This window comes from Gymnogyps californianus, chromosome 13, assembly GCF_018139145.2.
Source record: "Gymnogyps californianus isolate 813 chromosome 13, ASM1813914v2, whole genome shotgun sequence".
Classification (NCBI taxonomy): Eukaryota; Metazoa; Chordata; class Aves; order Accipitriformes; family Cathartidae; genus Gymnogyps; species Gymnogyps californianus.
The window spans coordinates 17,806,252-17,825,821 of record NC_059483.1 but is presented as its reverse complement, the minus strand read 5'-3'; the positions used below and the strand labels follow the sequence as shown (position 1 = coordinate 17,825,821).

The following is a 19,570-nucleotide window of genomic DNA, read 5'->3' as shown; positions in this document are numbered from 1 at the left end:
CCAATTACACACCTTATTATTTAAACTGGTACACACTCACCAATATCCCGTTGCCATGGTTATTCAGTACATACTTATAAGCGAGTGCTGGATGGAACCTACAACTCTAATTCATTTCTTGCTTTCAGGACCAAGTGAGAGGAGAGCCAAAAACTTAGCTCTTAATCTTAAAGGGATTCCTAAAACACAAGTTCTTAAGCCTCTGCAGTGAAGTAGGCATTGTATTCACAGCGATCAAATTCATCCGGAGATACCAGTGCAATAAGATTTTTCCAAACAGGGACCATTTAGGGTCACAGAGAAGTTTCTCACCTTGGCAAGTGGTCCCACTTTTTCTGTAGCCCAGCTTGCAGTCACACATCGCTGTCCCATCCCTTACCACACATTCTCTGTTGGCCTCGCATGTCACGCCTTTGCAAAGGGGAAGCTCTGGAATCACACAGCAAAGAGAGCTTCCCTTTGAGCATGCAGGGCACTGCTGGAAGATACAACTTACCTTACAAAATATCTGGAAATGAAGGCAAATGTGGTTTCCAGAGGCCCCCAAGCTGGCACAAAAGCCAGGGGATATAAGCAGTGCAAACAGCTCTAAATCACTGGCAGCCTAGGTAGTCAGGTCCCGCAAGGCTTAGAGAGAAGAGAGGATCTGTCTGGTTTCCAGAGAAAGAACAGAGGCACAAAGAGATGGTGCATCTCGGCCACTGTCACGGAGTGGGGAGCAGACCCCAGCTTTTCCCTCTGTCTAGATCTCCAGTGCTCAGATCATCTTCCCTCTACATTCCCAAGCTATTCATTGCCCCCCAGCTCCTTTTGGGACACATGCATCCAAGCCCATATCATAGTTTAGCTCTAACAGCCCCTCTGCAGCTACCAATGTATTTACCTTGGTCACATCTGGGGCCAGTGTAGCCTCCATAGCACGTGCAGCTTCCATTCCCAGTGACGCCACTGTTGCATTCCCCGTGCACACAGTCACACACTGCAAGGGAAGTCCAGACAAACCTGACCTTCAGCTACAAGGCAGTGCATAGGGCTCCAGGCATACATTGGCCAGCTGCCCTGGGGCTTGGCACCCTGATTTCCCACCAACAATCCACAGCAAATGTAGCTCCTTTCAAAAATAAGGCCATGCCATTCAGAGCTTACAGAGGGCAAACTGCATGTCCTGGGCTCAAGAAGACAAGTACAGCCCTGTAAGAGTAGCCTTGCATGCAAGATCTAGACCAGCTTTTCAGGCACATGTTTTAAATTCCCACTCCTCTAAATCACCTGCAGCCAATGTGGAAGGAGGCAGTGTTATGAGAGCCTAACACATCTGTGATCCCAGCATCAGTGTCGTTGTGTGAGCACAACCACCAAGATCACACCTATCTCACCTGTGTTGATACAAGGGAACCAGGAGCTAGACAAAAAGGGCTCCTTTAACAGCCAGGCTGCACTGGTCATAAATCACTTCCAAAAATGCCATACATGAGAAGCAGCATTGTGTATATTAATTTTGTAGGGAGGGCAACAAGGAAGAAGCTGGGAGACAACTAGGGCAGTTACAGGAGTCTGGAAAACAGCTGGGAAGTGAGTATGGGTCGCTTCAGGGATGTAGGTAACAGTCGGGCTAAAAAGAGAGAGAATACTGGATAGCCCTGGTAAGGGGAGAGAGAGATTTCCATAGGAAAAATGGACTGATTTGAGTGAAAGACTGAGAATCATTTGTCTATTGGGACAATGGAGAAGGGCACAAAGACAAAATGCCGAGACACCTGCTACTGAACACTGCCAGCTGGCATCTTCTCCTCCTCTCCAGCACCCTTCCTCACTCAACCTCCCCCCTCCTCCTTCCTTGCCCTCAGTTATTTTTGTGGAGGTTTCACCTGAATTACTCATCCTTACCTGACTGACAGTCTGGGCCAAAACGATTTTCATCTCGACAATTCTGGCAGGCAAAACCACTGTATTGCTCCTAGAAGGGCCCCAAAATGTCCCAGATGTTATTTTTCTGTATCATTGCATTGTTCCACATATTGTTATAGTTCAAAGTCTCTCCCAATTTCTGATTTTCTGGGACAGCTGAAGCAATACAGTGAAGAAAACTGATCTGTTCAATGCTATAGTAGTATTAACCAGCCCCCATGGCAAAGAAGATCAATCACAGTGTAAGCTGACACACAGAGGGCATGCAAAACGCCAGCAAAACTCTGGTGGGCATTGAGGAAACAATGTCCTGATCACAAACAGACAGAATGTACCAGCTGGCTTCTGATATCTCTCTGAAAAAGGAATTTGGAATTCACTAATGCCAATGGGACTTTTCACATTGATTTTACAGGGCTTGGGGACCTTCAGCATATATTTTAATTGATATACGGTGTCTTTGAGTTAAATCCAAAATCACCTTTTCCCAAAGAAGGGCCCAAGAGGTAGGATTTTAGCTCACAATGCTATTAATTAAGGATGCTGTAAAAACATACAGTTCGTAAGAGAAAGTTTCAAGTCTGACACTGATCCGTTAAGCTAAAAATTTTAGAAACACTGCTCTATACAATTCAAACGTGCAGGAATTTTTATGCTTTTGTTGTACTAAGTCTGGAGCTGTAAAGAAAAAAATAAACACCTGTCCTAAATTCTCCTTCTGGTCTCTCCTGCTTTTCCTGAGAGAGGGAGGATCTGCCTGCCAAGGTGCGGGACCAATTCATTTGGGAAGTATATCATCCCAGTCTGGAAAAGGTACAGCTCATTAAGAGCCAAGTATCTCAGGGCTTCTTTCAGCCACAGGCAGACACTGATTATTTCAACTGATCAGAGGGTTAAACTGATGCAATTCTTTCTTCATTTCACCCTAGAGATCCTTCCCAACTCCATACCCTCAACTGACAGTGTCTTAGTGCTATTGTAGACCATACCAACCCTCCAGGAAAACCACAGACACTGATGCTGGAATGAAAGCAGCTGCTAATGACCTTCCAGGCAGAAGGGCAGCCTTCATCCAAAGCATCTGCACAGATGCTATACAACTCCCTCTGACAAAAGCACATCACCCTCAGAATAAATCATGCACTGACCTTGCAGATGCAGGTCCCATTTTGCTGCATACCATCCAAGCATGTCCCACGGCCACTGCAGGGATTTTGAGAGCCACCCGGACACTCTAGCAGGCAAGAGATAGGCCAGACAAGATTAGATTGAACAACCAGCACTGTATCGCCCTTTCCATCTCCTCTTCCCTGAGGCATTCCAGTTGTGCAAAAGCAATGGCCTCTTCACCAGCAAAGTCCCTGCCTGCTTATCCAATACAGCTAACACTGGCCCAGAGCTGGTGAATATGGCCAGGAGTGGCACCAAGGAGCAATTTGGCTGCTAGCTAAGAAAAGCCTTTTATTAAAAGTCTAAGGAAAAGTCCCAATGGGCCATAACTAACTAAATTTCAGCAAAGGCACTGAAACATGTTTTGAGGTTGAGCCACTGCTGCTAGCATCAGCAACAGGTAGTATCAAACATGAGGGCACTTGTGAAACTCAGGACAGACAGGAGCCTGCTTTGCAAAGATACTGAGCATTTTCAGCTCTCCCTGACTTCATGAAGAGCTGGAAGTGTGCTCAGAAAAAAATGGTCCACACATCTTTGGAGTGGGGTACCTCCAAATTCTGGAGACTATTTCTGATAGTTTTAGGCATGTGATTCCTCTGATGAAGCCAGTTGTTTATTTAAACCACTTTGTGTGAGAACAGGCTCAAGCACTCAAACAATCTCCCATTTTCTGCAGGACTGAAGAGTGTCTTTCCATATTCCAGCAATCACTCAATCATATGAGAAGTGTTTAGCTTAGTAGGTCTTGCTTTTGGATTTTTGAGACAAGACAAAACAAATTCTCATTACTTGGTATAAACCTCAGTGGGAGCTTTGGGATGGTTATTTTCACCTTGGGTTGGAATTGCCAAGTATTTTCTGTGGCTGAATGGCTGACTAACTCCAGACTATACAGGAGCACACGTGGCACACGCACTGCAGACTAGAGGGACATCAGAAAGAAGTATCTTCCTCTTCCTTTGGAAACTTTCTTAAAGAGGAACAAAAACATCCCTTTCCAAAAGCTTATTTTTAAAGAAGAGACAAAAGGAAGTTCCACCAAAGGAGGTTATGTTATGTGTTAAATGTAAGAGGATTCAAGTCATCTGAAGCAAAGAGATTCCTTCCCCATTATATTCTGAACCTCCCAGACAGATAATGGAGATCTTGTGAGTATTCGAGGAATAATGAAAATTAATCACCTCAATGCATATTTAATGCCTCCTATTAAAACTGGTTTGACTTATTCAACAGCTACAGAGTGTCATAAAAAGATGAAAAACTTACCATAGCACTCCGTACCCCAGAATCCTGGACAGCACTTTTTCTCCTCAATTTCCTTCTTACATATGTGATGGCACCCTGGCTGGGAAAGGGTATTTTCTCCTAACTTGACAGTGTATCTTAAAAAGAACAATCCAAGACTCATGATTACAACACAAATATACCGCACGCCTCTTGGAGGGTTTCTAAGCAACCACATTGCAGTGCACTGAACTCTGACTGGAAGGAAGGGCGCTCATTCCCTCTGCTATACATGCACATAAGAGTTTGCACTTGGGTTATGTCTTCTCTAAGGATGCCCATTGATTTGAGCCTCAAAGATTGCTTACAAGAAATCTGCCACAGACTGGACATGAGACAGGACCTTGAGCAATCTGAGGTTATCAGGACAGAAACCTTGGATGCTGGAGGGTTAGACAGCATAGAAACAAAGTTAGGATCTCCAGGGTGACTCAACATTCGACTTTACACCTAAAATAACCTTGAAAGAACAAAATCTCCTTGCAGGACTTGTCCCTTTCTGTCTTGCACTAAAGATTCCAGATTGGGATTCTGGAAATTTGGATTTAATGGCTGTGTTATTCACAGATTCTCTATTCAATCTTGGACAAACCCCTTAAATCCCCCAAAGAAGCATCTTCTTTTCAACCCTTCATCCATCACCTCTACACACAGGGTAAGTCCTTGGTGGCAGTGTCTCTTGTTCTGCACGTATGCAGTCCAGAACTATTCTTGGGTCTGTCCAGCAACCACCACAAGAGCAGATAACACTCAGAAAAGCTGCATACACTCACATTATTCTTACACTTCATTTTATTTTTGGCACAACATCCTTCCCAAAAGGAACTTTGAAATTGTCTCAATAGCGCTGCCGCTTTGGCTTCAATCTGACTCCTATGCGTGTCTGTGCAAAAACTGCTATAAACTGCAAAACTGCTACAGCTATTTTTAAAGTATTTCGACAGAACAGTGAATCACAGAAAACAGTAGACAATGGAGCTATATATTAACAGTTAACATTCACTACTGAATAGATATGCAAACAATAATCTATAGTGTTTCATTTTTAAAAACTTCCTGGTAAATTCAGTTTTCCTTCACCCTTTTCCTATTAGAGCCAAGCTCAACAGAATAAGAGCAAGGAACACATGAACAAGCAATTGCCATAAAGCGAACTAGGAAGGTAAAAAGTTCAGAGGATTATTGCTGGAAGCTGGGAGGATATACAAGGGGAACTATCATTATATTATTTTCCTAATAATCCACTATGGAATTCTGGGTCTGAAACAGGTTTCTATGCTAGACAGACCTCTGTTAAGTTGCTACAGCAGGATTAGCAAACTCAGGTTGTTTAGGGCAAGTTAGAGGTAATTATCATGTAATTTGTTCTGTGTATATAGAATCTTATGCCCAGCAAAAAGTCCGTGTGATTTGCAAGGACACAAAAGCAACAATAATAGGGGCCATAAATCCATTTTTATGCATCTGAAAACAAAACTCCTTGAATCTTTAGAGCTCAAAAAACACATGTGTTCTCCTGAAGGCATACACACTACTCCTTGCATAGCAGGGCTGCACCAAAACCTTAACAGGGTTAGGAAATAGGCCTTACCTGCAGTCCCTCACTCCTAATCCTTGGGTGGTCTTTAACCAGCCTCTTGGACATAACATTTTAGGCGCTGCAGCACAAGCAGTACACGCTGTATTCAAGGTAAACATCGTCTTGACATTGCATCGTACGGATTTTAACTTAAAAAGAAAAAAAGGATCGGAAATAAGCCCAAAATTAAATTGTTACCCTAGCCACTCATCTTGCCAACCTTTAATATCTTTATAAACATTGCACCATTCTTTAGATACCACTGAGGAGGGCAGTGACCAGTGCAGCTGCTGGGAGGTACACAACACACTCACATGGGCTAAACCATCATGTCATGCTGCTGCATGCTACTCCACTTGGATCTCAGTTAGAAGGCAATAGGGCAGATCACAGCTATCTTATCTTTCCCCTACGCCTCACAACAAAAATTCTAACTATTTCTAAAATAATCATAACTGTGCACTGTTAATTTAAGCTGTGGTAGCGGCATGTGAGGACAAGCCCTAAATTAATAACCTTTGCCAGAAGACACTAAATTAAAATGCAGCAGAGCATTTCTCTTTTCCATGCCATTGATATGATCCAGTTCACTGGTGGTTTCACTGCTGTTCCACAGGTCTGAAGAACCGAATGCATTAGTTCAGTCTATTTCCCAGAGCCCAGGAGCTGCTCACACAAATATTTCTCATGGCAATTGTCTTTGAGAAGGTGGGCGGGGGGCTGGGGGGGTGGATTAAAAGAAAAGGTGCTCTGCACCTCTCTGACCACCTGGATGGCCCGTGATGCTTTGACCCTAGGTGAGAAGGACTAACATTGGCAAGAAGATCAGGTAGGAGACTTGGATAATTCACATGGTTGGTGACAAATTCAGCACGAGTTCTTCCACCCAACCAGAATAACTTTAGGGGTTCAGGTTTCCTCACAGGGCTCTTCTGTATCCCTGTACCCACCAATCCTGCTTCTCCAAATGAAACGCAGCCAGAGCAGATGAAAAAAGTACAGCCTCAGAGTGAATAATCATCATCATATGCCAACTTGTCATTAAAGCTCATGATTTTACCCCAAAAGCGTTTCCTTGAATTTCTAAACTCCTGGAGTCAAGCAACTGCACGGAAACCTCATTGCTCTTTTTAAAAAAAGACAATGTTTACCACTGACGATGGCAGAGAAAAGCTGGGAGGCACGAGCTGTGTTTGCCCCAAAAGGTCACTGGCTGGAAAAGACCCACACAGCTCACCTCAACTGTGCCTCTACAGGCACTGTATTTTCTAAAAATAAAAACACTAGATCAAATTTTGGGAGGAGGCCTTGATCTGGGATTTTTTAAGCCAATCCTGAACAATGCTGTTAACATAGCAGCTCTCCTGTGCCCAGAACTCCTTGTTTTGGATTCCCATCAGCAATCTCAGCTTTCCTTCCTCTGAACTTAAGCCGAAATGCATACATTTGCCTCAAGGCAAGGGCGGAAGCCCATGGCTTCCCATCAGTTATCAATAGCTCAGGAAGGCCCTCCCAGAGGACAGCCAGCAGACCCTGTCAGGAAAAGCTCCTGAGAGATAACCCTCAAGTCCCAGGTCCACAGGGACATTTCCCTGGAACAGTTTCCTGACTCACACCCATATTCCCTCTGCCTGGAATTGTTGAGCTTTTTCTCTTCTTCATGGATCCATCTTCTGCAGCCATCTGTGCAAGAATGCTGCCCGCCCAATGAAGAAAGTGATTTCTGTGTCTGTGGTTGCCCTTCACATGGATATTAATTTCTAGTTGTGCATCTGGGGCTTTCCTTACTGTACAGTAACCTCCAGTTCCTTTGGTGGCAGAATCCCCAAGGAACCTGTTATGCCAAGGACTCCCTTGCATTATAAACAGCTGAAAACCAATCTGAGATCCACCCAATCCACCTATCCATGTCCTGTAAGCAGCAGCTTTACCAATTTTATCCAGCAGGACAGAGATCAGCTTTGCTGTTCCTTATGTTTCCACCTCACTGGCACACAGTGCAGCCAGAGGAGATTTCCCCTTTTTCATGGAGCAAAACAGAGAAGACAGCCAATATGGATGGATAAACGAGGTGCTACCTCTGGAGTACTCTGTCTCAAAAGATCAGCAGTGCCATTGATGGGGTAGGGAAGAAGTCCATCCAACCAGCTGATTCAAGTACAAATTAGGACTCCAGATTAAAGCTGGGCTTTTGAAAGGAGCCAGCTGAAGCCAGGCACACGGTTCTGACAGAACAGTACATCTCCTGCATTTCTAGTCCCATCAAATCCCAGCTTTAACCTTCACTGAGACAATGCCTCAGAAAGAGGAATGGGAAGACACCCAAGGAAGAAACACAGCGGTGGACACGTTCCCATGAGGTATGATGTTAATGTTGTCAGAATTACCCCACAAACCTTTATCAAATGTCTGAGCCACCCTATCTGTATGAAAAAGACCACACAAACAGTAGAGAACGAAACACTAAATTAAAGCTCTCCAATCTTCTATTTCATCTTTACTTCCACACATCAGGAGCTAGCTGTTAGACACAGTTGGACCATTAAAAATGTGTTCTGTGTCATGGTGGTGGAGGAAGACACGATTATTCACACATTATTCCATTTTCCTTCTCTTTCCTTCATCAATGTAGCTCCATTTCTAAATGGAGATGGACACTGGGAGAGGAGAAGGGCTGTCATTCCTCTCTGTTGGCATCTTTAATTACTTGCAGGCCTCTAAGACAAGACAATTATTGTGGAATTCCCCCTACCCTACCTTCCCGGGACACTTCATGAGCTTTAGGCAGGTTTCCAGTAAGATCTTCCCCTTTTTATAAGGAAATATGCTTGTGTCAGCAGCAACAGGCAGGAGGAAAGAGGAAGAAAACAGCTGTGTGGAAAATAATTTAAAAAAAAAAATATTTCCCTTCTTATTTGAGTGACAGAACTGATGAAGCAGTCATTTTCTGGAGTGTTTTGCTTCTGAGGAAAGCAGAAGAGGGAATCAAGGGACATAAATGCAACAGTTTTGAGACTCAAATTTTTGAGAGGATGAAAGATAGACAGGAGTTTGAGTCAGAGGTGGCTCCTGGCACACAGCTTCGTGGAAAACAATGATGCAGTGCTCCCTTGGGCTTACCTGTGACTGCTGTTTCTAAGTTTGAAGACGCTGAAGAGGAAGCAGTGAGAGGGAATGTCTGCCCCTGTGATGCAGCAATGCTGCCTGGTGGACCGAGAGTCAGTGAGGTGCACGGTGGCTATGCCAGGGAAAGGGGGTGAAAACAGTCACTGTTCTGATCAGATGATGTCATGAGCCTGGACTGTACCACACTTTGGATACAAAACAACAGAAAAGGAAGACTGGTGCTCTCAAACAGCTTCAAAATTAAGGGAGGCTTTTAAAGCAGAAGACATCTAGCTGTAGCTGAAAGAAGTTAAGAGCCAGGGTGCCTCTGTCCACACTGAGCTCTCTCTTGCCAGGACTGGACTGTGCTCTCTCCCTGCACTCAAACACATGCATGTACATGAGCAGCCACTGCCCTCTGTGCTTAGCCAAGACATATCTGAGCTTCCGGATGCTGCAGTGTTTCCTTCCCTCCTCTCACTCTGACACAGATGTCCCTTACTTCTCAAGTGCTCATGTTTCTCTTATTCCACCTCAAGAGAATAAGCTGTGGAGTTCTTTTTTAAGGGCTAGTTTCATTCCCCTCATTTTGCCCTTTATCTTTTCCTCCCAAACCATAACACAAATCCTTCTGCATGGCAAAATTTTGAGGAAGAAAGAAAAACACATTTGGACGTCAGTGTTTGGCTCCAACAATCCTGGGAGCCAGTTCTGGAAAGTCATTATCTAATGAATCACCAAGTTTCCAGTGCATTTGCCCTTTACAAAACAGAGCTGTAGACACATGCTTGAGTCATTATAGTCATGTACCTCCCCAAGAAGTTCTCAATAACACTTTAGCTGAACAGACCAGCGGCTTGTGGACACACAAACCCTTCGCATTTGTCCAAGGAAGACACTTTTCAGCACGAGGATGAACAATCAAGCTCAGAGATCACATAACACAAGATCTACTGTTGCCCTGGATGTTTCCCACCATCTCAGCTGCAGAGCACTGGAGGCACAGGGATGCAGAGAGCACTCCCCTCATTTCCCACCTGCCTCCATTCCTCCTCCAGCACAGCCTGGGACTGGCCTCCTCCCAGCAGAAAAACTTTCATGGTTCTCACATCTGCTGCATCTTCCCCAGCCCATACCAAGAGGTATAAAAAAAACAAATCAGGCTAACAGATCTGCTGTCATATTTGAGCCATCAAATCAGAGCCCTGAGGTAACATCGCTGAAAAACAGCTAGCACAAAATCTCTTTTCTCTCTTCATGGCCCCTGCAAGGCTCCTGCAAGCCAACAGAGGCCTCTTGTGGAATCACAGCACTTTTATTGCAATCAGATCCAATGGCCATCCTAAACTATTAGCAAAGACTTCATTAGACCCTTATTTTTCCTTACCTCCCATTATAACCTTTCAAATGTTTATTCTCTTTCTCCAAAAAGAGGGAACCTTTTGGGGAAAAAACTCTAAAAGGGAGTTATTTTTCCTGGATTAAATAAACTGCTCCAGAGGTGATTCAAAACATTTCACTTCTCTGTGAGTGGGTACTCATTACCTGAGATTTTAACTATTTCACACCAAGCCAGACACCTCAGTGATTATAGAAATCAACACAGTGTCTCAAAGTGAAGAGACCTAAATTTCCACTTACACCAGCTGAAGATGTGAGCCCACGCCTCTGAACAGACTACTACATGGGAACCCATCTGCCTGGAACCCATGCCTCCAAACAAAAACCACCAGTAGAGACACTTCTTCATGTTTGTGCTCAAGGCACCTTAATGATCCTACAAGCCTACAGGTTCATGACGTTCTTACCTTATTTGTATGCTTATTAGTCATTTATGGCCCTTTTATGAAAGGGTCTATACAAAAGCTTCCACCCTAAGTTCTGACACTGAAGCATCTTTTCAGTGCTCTGGCTTTTTCTAAATTACGTCTTTCAGACTCAACACGCACCTTCCTCAGCACAGGTCTGTCCACTCCCCACAAGGCCGCTCTTTGTCATTCAAGACAAGACAACTCTTCCATAGCTCAGATCCCCAGGGAATAAGATTTCCAAATGCCCCACACAGCTTCTGACTTTGTAGGCCAGTTCATTCCTCCAACAGCAGGACACAAGAAGGGCGACGGCAGAAGACAATATAGTACGAATTAGTGTGAATTCTAGCCTACAGAAACTGGGATGCCTCACCATGGAGCCTAGAGAACAGATCTACAAAGGCATCATACATTCTTCTAGATGTTGCTGCCAAACACAAGAACGGAGATAAAGGAATCAAAAGAAAATCAACAAAATTGAAACAAAATGGAAAGTATTCCACACTCCTCATTGGGGAGCTGCTGGGAAACGTACTTGAAACAAAGGTATTTACCTTGTTGCAAAGCAACAATTTGATGAGATTTAAAAAAATTTTTTAATAAAATTCTCCTGGGAAACTTATGGACCTGTCCTGCCAGATGCTAAGCTCCCATCACACATACTGAAAATAGCAGAAGACAAAGATTCCGAGTATATTCCTTTCATATTACTACTTTTGCGTTCAGTACTGAACATAAATACAAATCTGATCTAAAACTCAAGCAGCTCCCTTCAACTTTATTTTTAGTTCCTCAGTTTAGACTACACACATACCCGCACATAAGCAGAGAAGATACCTTACAGTCCTAAAGTTTAATTATGGAAGTTATTCTGCACCTAACTAAATGTAAATGAAAAAAGGAGTTTTGGGGAGGACTCTTTCATAACACACAACCGTCCAAATATGAAGAACCATTCAATGAACATTTAAACAAAGACTCACAGACTTACCTTCTGACTCTGGCAGTCAGCTGTGGGAGTGAAGTATGCTGCTAAGAAGAAAAACAGCAACCCAGGAGGATGCATTTTCATGCTTTTACAGGCAGGACCCTTTCCACAAAAGGGGTGGCGATAGAGGCTGCAATTTCTGTAAGATAAGACCGCCTACTAAGAATCAGATCCAAGACAAACCAGAGGTTAAAAGTAAACAGGGAGAGAGCATTTTCGCACTGTGCTCTTTGGCTGCAAAGCCTTCAGAAGAGGAACTGCTACTTCTAGTGTTACGCCTGAATCAATACCACCTTTTTCTTTCTTTCTATTCTTTTTTTAAATGCACAAGCAGAACTCCTTAGTAAAAAGTTTACTCAAAACAGGAACATCTACGGATTTCCTCTTACATATCAGTTCAAAACAGAAGGAAGGAAATCCTTAGTCTTCAACTAATTGGAATGAAAAGAGGTTAACTGTATGCTTAACTGCAGGCAAATCTAAGGCAAACTTAAATACCATGAATTCATGAAAGGTAAGTTAATTTGCTTTTACTACTGATGTTAATATGTCCACACCACCTTAAACAGAAGGCAGACCTGACCATTGCCTATCCCAAAGTATGCAAGAACAAAGCAATGCGAGTGATGTACTGCACTTCAGAGCAATAATGTAAGCACATCGTATCACTCAATCAAGCGCTTTGGGTAGGCTTTGATATTTATTTAAAATATTTGAGTTTCTCAGCAAGAAAAGCATCACATTTTTGCAGGTGCTATGGCAGCAATGGCAAAATACATAATTTTCCAAACTCTCTGCTGACAGCTTGATGAATCCAAGGAGCACTTCCATAGCACTCAGAATAGGAAAGTCCTAAAATGGGATTAAAAAAAATACATGCTAGTCCGAGGTATGGTCTGCAATTTATTTTCTCCTTTTGAACATTACAAACAACCAAGAATTGATTATCGACAGATTTTACATGGACTTTGTCTGCCTATGCTGCCAAGAGGACCCACTGTACTGAGCAGTCTAAGGACTATTTCTGTCAGTAACAAATCCTACTGAGCAATGAAGGGTCTTTTAATTTTTGAGCCATTAATAGTACATGAAGGTGCCTAAATGAAACCAGGATAAGAAGCTATGCTCCTGTTTACATGAATAATTGAGAGCATTAGTATTTTTTTGCCCCCTACAGACACACAAAGATACCCACATTAACATATAAAGTATGTAAGAACTGCTGTACTTACTAGTGCTGTTAATTGTGCTTTACCTCTTCCTCCATCCTACAGAGACACCCAGCATGATGAACAGCCAGCACTATTATATATCCTGCACTAACAGGAAGCAGATAAGGCACACAACCATCCACTGCAACCCATGTGAGAAGTACCAGCCCACAGCTCAAACTGACGACTCAGCCCACTTGTCCTGTTACAGGACAACTGCAGCCCTGGGACCATCGCTGCCCAACAGACGGCCACTCTGTCAAGGTCAGAGGGTTCACACAGCTCTGGAAACCCTTTGGTACCCTGCAGATCTGTGAAACGAGGCAGAGGCAACATAGCTCAGACCAGTTCTAGTGGGATGGCAAAGTTGCAAATGGACAGCGGGGACGTTCTTGTAGAGGGGGACGTTAGTATGGAAGCTGGACAATGCTTTCTTTACCTACAGTCATGGTACTAGACTGGCCATGTAAACAGAAGAATGAGACTGCTTCTCTGCTCCATGCTACCTGTTAGGCGTACACAGCTAAAACAAGCAGCCTAGAAGGATGTTCACTGCTTGTTGATGGGTTTTCCTAGAGCTGGCTATATGACATAGGGATTAAGTTACCAGTACTGGGCATCCACAGATAGCTGATAGGCTTTTAAGGTGAAAATAGCTTACCCTGAGGCACTTGAAGAGGCATGGGCATCTTTTAATGAATTTTCAGACCGTTTTCTAAATGGCTCAACACTGAAAATGGTACAGGGGAAAAAGGACACACAAAGACCGATTCCAAGGCTTTCCACTGCTGCTTATCATCACTGTATCTGACCTACTGCAAGGAAACTAGGAAGGGAAGGGAGAGAAAGGCTTGGTGAAATTCCTGTCTGAATTAAATAAATCAGATTCACAGCAACATCAAAAGATTCACAGCCAGCTTCCTTATCTGACCATACATCATTTAAAGGCAAGCAATACAACAGCAATATATGGGCTAAAAATGCAAACACTGAGTAGTGCCAATGTACAGCAGCAGCGCATAAACTGAAAAATCAAAAGGTCATCTGTCATCAGATGCTGCTTTCCTGATCAAGCGGCACAGGCAGCATGTTTCAGCCACTGTGTACGAACTGCTCTCAGAGAATGGAAACTTACTTTGCTGATCACTGCTGCTGGACTTGGAACACCAAAACCTGCATCAACTTTGGACCTGTGTGATTTTGGGAATTAGTAAGAAGGTGAAGCACCAACCACCTCCAAATTAATGGGTGGCCAAGAGCCATTAATACTGCTCAGTACACAGTGGAAAGATGCCAACGTGCTCGCAGTGCCAGTATCACCAAAGATGGCAACACCGGCATGGAAACAGCACAGGGAGCAAAACTGGGCAAAATAAACACAAATTACTGCTCCACTTACACTACTGCTGTTCTCTTCTGATAGATGGACTCCTCCTAGGCAGGTAGATGGATTTTCTCATGGATGACATCAACAAAAAGCTTATGCCTTAGAGGCAAAATACATTGGATCAATTTTTTTATTCCACTGTTTTGTCCAACACCCTTCAAAATTGTTAAATAAAAAACCAGTTCCCTCACTCATTTCTATCCGAGACCAGCTCATATACATTGGCATCTGCACAAAGCATTTCAATCCCCCAAAGTCCCACAAAGCAAGATCCTGAGATGTCAGAGCTCAACATACTTCTAAACTGTCCTGAATTTACAGAGGAAATACCCAGTAGTGCATTAAGAATGAAGCCACAGGACTTGCTACGTCACTAGCAATTAAAAGAATATGTGAGACAGGAAAATTGGGGAAAAAAAACCTTTATCAAAGGGAAAATTTATAGGCAAGGCTTGTAAGGATCTGATGACAGAGCATGCAAACGGCCCTGTGCAGGCAGGGTAGAAGGTTTTCATTCATGTCCTAGTCAATGTTTGATTGAAACAGGATTGTGCAAATCCAATTTTAAAATGTACAGCAGGAGTTGTCAACTGCCTGCCAGTGTGTTTATCTGTGAGGTTTAGCACGTGGACTTTTGTTTGTTTTGGAAAGCATGGAGGTTGACTTATCAGTCAAGTGTCTCCTGCCCACACAGCAGAAGGCGGCTGGTTTAGCAGTTGAAGTCACAGACGTGGGTCTCAGAAGCACAATCTTCAACTTCTGGCCGTGACACAGATGACATCTACAAAACACTAGTAATTTACCTTGTGGTCTCAGTCTCCCAAATCATCAGCAGATTGTTGGTAAGCAGCAGCGCTCAGGATTTTTTCCTCACTCAGTCTTTTTGCTTTATGCATTGATGAAAGGTTGTGTCCTCTAATGTAACTTATCTAAGACCTGGCGTTTTTTTTCTGTGAATACATTAACATTCAGAGTTGAGGAACTGCTGGCGAAAACTACTCAACCTGTTCCATGGGAAAAAAAAAAAAAGTCACCTGGGTAAAGGCAAAGGATACAGCTACAAATTGTTCCAGCCTCCCTGCCTGTGTCACACGCTACGTTTTAAAATGCTGGGTCACCAGCCCTTCTCTGTGAAGTGTGTGCAGCCCTGGCTAGCTTGTGCAATTTCCTGCTATTGAAATCTTTTGTTTAAGCAATCTTTACAGAAATTACAGAGCCAAGACAAATGATTTACCATTCAGTCTACCTTGCCACACAGCTTCTGTGGAAGCTGACCATCTGGTTACATCCGCAGAGAGAAACGGACTCCCATTCCACTCTTCTGGGAAAGAACATAGAGTCTCTTCGCTCTGAATTATAAGTGTAAGAAGGCTGTGAGTCTGAAGAGGTACTAGCAAAGGATTAAACAGACCAAGCCAGAAGTGCTTGTGTGTAGGAAGAGGGCCAGATGTACCATACTTACTGAATACACCCCTGAGGCTCTTGGTGCAGAGGCTAGGATGCAATCCTACCTTTTTCGTATTTTTTTCTCTTGGCAAGTTGGAAGGAACAGGAATTTTAAAGTTTGCTGACAAAAGCAAAAAAACCAGAAGGGTCACACAGCAAGTAGCAGTCTGTTTATCTCTCTTTCACACATGCACTAGTCCAATTCCAAGCAGACAGGTAGAGCTGCCCGCGCACAATGTTGTGCGATTCAGGAAGAAATTATCACAGCTGCTCACATCCTGTTAGTTCAAAACCTCGAAGGGCAGCAGTACAAATGTCAGTACATAAATGCTGTAAGTCCTGGCCCATTTATTGCTATTGACTCCCAGTTCCTTTATACATACTCCTGCAGTGGAAGCCAGCTACGTATTCCCATCTCTTCGTTTTACTTTTATACCTTTCTTATCTATTAAGAAGTGCTCTGGGATTGTACTGGCAGAGTCAGGCACTAAATTCCCCACAGATATTCAATACGAATTAGAAGTCTGAGTAAAACTGTTTGAACAAAAAGGCTGAGCTATTGAAACTCAGCACCTGCTCACATCAGCATCACTGAAGAGGCAGTGTGTTTTCCCATGGTGGTGCTGCTTATCCTTCACGTGCTGTTATCTATAAGGGATAGAAAGGGCCTGTAACATGCTTGATTAAAGCTATACCAAACAGTTTGCCAAGGATCGCACCGCAGTGCCTGCCTGAGACAGCATGAGAGAGATGAGATTTGGCATCCCACTATCTCAGCATTTTCAACAACTTCAGAGATGCTAGGAGTTCTCATCATCCCCTCTCAGAGAAAGTCTGAAGCATGAGGGCTTAGTGCCCAGCTTACCAACTCTGGCCATTACTCTTTATGCACCTATTCAGGTGGTTTTTTTTCCAGTGTTGCCCACAGTCTTTCTTTAGCACTTTCTTGGTCTAATGAGTTTCATATGCCCCCTTTTTCCACATCAATTTTTAGCCTTCCAAGTCACTAAATGCCCTTCATTATCAGGTAGACAGCAGGAAACAGAAGTTTGTAGTCTGTCTGCTCCAAACCACAACTTCATGCTTTTTCTCATGTTGCTGCTTCTCCACCTAAGATCTGGTATGTTTGAAGATTAATACCGCAGAAGTAAACTTTTTGATCAGAGACATTTAAGCAAGAAGTGGAATTTTGTGTTACTTTGATTTTTTTTTTTTTTAAAAAGAAACTCCTTATCAAAGCTGACAAGAACAGGAAGACAAGTCAAAGGGGCTTATGTAAATACATCACTGTTCAGTACATCTAGAGCCAGGCAGATCACAGAGTGCTGTGAAAGCAGCATGGGAATGGACACAGGACAGACAGGATGCAGGTCATGCTGTCATTTCTTCTTGCAAAGAAAACACAGTTTAGCTCAGGTCAGCACCTCATTTACTTTCCTTCCTAATGAGATTCATTTACAATTTTCCAATTGTAATACAAGGGAAGCTTTAAAACCTTTGGCCAGATACTCAGCAGATGACACTGAACATAAATAATTGCATAGGTCTTCCTAGGGTGGCACACATCTACATCAGCTGCAAAGCCAGACTATGGAAGTCTAAGATGGTTTAGGATGTACTTCCCTGAAAAAGGTTTCCCCACCTGCCTACGCATGTATGTGGTCATAACTTCAGCTACTCAGATATTGTCTTAATGTTGAACAAGGGTTGGAAGCTGTTAAATATCTGAGTATAAAGGATTACTAAAGAGAAATACACATGCAGGGCTTTGTAGCACTCTTGCAAAAAGAGAGGAAGAAATCAAGACTGTTTCATGTGACCACAACCGCTTACAAAGCTACTTTATTTCACAGAACTTTCTGTAGAAACCAATTGTGGCAAGCTCTGAGAAATCTTTATGAAATGAAACAATCAGCCAGTTCATAAAGTTGAAGATGAAGGACCATGCATTTTCAAGGAAAACTCATTTAAATAAATCTCTGTATTTAGAAACAGATTACATTAGAACTAGACAATAAAGACAAGAGGCTGGTGCTGAGGAATGACTGCAAATAAAATTTTTCAGCTTAACATTGCACTTAAATGAACAGAAATTTGCACCCACAAAGCACTGTAACTACAGCAGGTTTTAACACAGGCAAAAGAGCAGGGGATCAGATATCTGGTGGCAGGAGAGAGGGGACTTCTTGTTTTGGATTTGGTTGGGTTGTGAGGCTTTTTTCCAGGTAAAAAATGAAAGAGAGCTAAACTGTCAGGGAAGATACTTTACTTCGCATAGCCCATGCTTTACCTAGCAGAGTATAAAAGTTTATTTATTGAAAAAATGCCCTGAAAATAAACAATGCTGATAGCACCATAGATGAGATACTTAATGGAAGAATCAAGAAATACTGCAGTATGTATCTAATGAATTATCGAACATTTTGTTCATCTTAAAATGCTACCAGTGTTTACCAAGCTCTCAAGGGGCAATTGTACCTGTTTCCTGGATTAATTATCTGATCCAAAGGGACAGATTTAATGTCTTAAACAGCTGTGGACTTAAAAGAATTTCAAGTTTAATCACAGCTGTATTCTTGCTGCAATAAAATCTGAAAAGGGACCTTGACTGCTCAAACTATGTAAAAAGTATAGAATTACCCTTGCTTATTCTAATACATGATTCTATGATACGCACTAGTGTATCAAAATACATTTGAACAGTTGGGCTTTACAAAGGATGCTTAGAAACAGAACTCAGGTCTGTCTCAAGCACAAGGCATCCCCCAGGACACGCCTTACAAGTAACATGGAAGCAGGGTTGATTTATCTAGAAACAATGACAAGTATAACCCCTAGTATGAGGCAGAGGTATCTATTCATGGTGGCTCAAATTCCAGGCAGTTCCAAAGGACTCATTACAAATTCCCTTTGCATTCACTTAAACCATGAACAGGTCATTTACAATATGGTTTATCTGGTCAGTTCTCAAATGCTTGCAGATCAGACTATTTGAGTTGCCACACACTCCTCTTACTTGTAATTCTCATAGGTAACAAGTGATTAACAGTTACTTTGGAAAGAACTAATGAAGACCTAAGCTTTTAATTATATTATCCCTAGGATTTTCATTCTAGGGATCAGTTTTTTCTACCTAATGACAATTAAGCTTAAATGAACATAAATATCCTTGGGATTTCAGGGAATAGAAGACCTTTGAAGTACAGGAAAATTTAGTTTTCCCCAAGAGTCTACAGTACCTACCTTAATTGTTCAGTTCGGTCTAAGCTTGAGAGGGGCTAGTTTCCTCTGCTAAACTGTGAACAGAGCAGCACTCAAGTAATGCTCACCTCTTTGGTTGCTTAGGGAACTCCACTGCATCCTGCAACACAATTTGACTTTGGCTACCTGCACCTTTGTCATCCTTGCACTGACTGCAACATTCCTGGCATCTGGAGCCCAAAGAGCACAGCCAAGCTTCTCATCAGCATGCAAAAATACTCCACAGAACCACCAAATTCCCAGTGCAACTGTGGACTTGCCATTCTTGGAGAAAACTCAAAACTTGTTTGGACCAGGCCCTGAGCAATCTGTTTGAAGTCTGTCCTCTTCTGAGCTTGACTGTTGGACCACCAGAGGTCTCTTCCAACCTGAATTTTTCTACATGTTTTTTAAGGAGCATCAGTTTTAAGTAACACC

General features: G+C 42.9%; 1 protein-coding gene across 1 annotated transcript in view; it reads right to left on the bottom strand.

Moving 5' to 3' along the window:
- The window catches only part of STAB1 (stabilin 1), a 67,170-nt gene extending 55,225 nt beyond the window's left edge, over positions 1–11,945 (bottom strand). Inside the window, exons 1-7 of the mRNA XM_050904418.1 lie at positions 11,852–11,945; positions 5,957–6,093; positions 4,348–4,463; positions 3,057–3,142; positions 1,888–1,957; positions 884–979; positions 313–429 (exon numbers count right to left, since the gene is read on the bottom strand). Coding sequence (XP_050760375.1) covers positions 313–429; positions 884–979; positions 1,888–1,957; positions 3,057–3,142; positions 4,348–4,463; positions 5,957–6,093; positions 11,852–11,932 — 703 coding nt within the window. The 5' untranslated portion in view covers positions 11,933–11,945. The remainder of the gene's footprint in view (positions 1–312; positions 430–883; positions 980–1,887; positions 1,958–3,056; positions 3,143–4,347; positions 4,464–5,956; positions 6,094–11,851) is intronic.
- Positions 11,946–19,570: the final 7,625 nt, after the last annotated feature.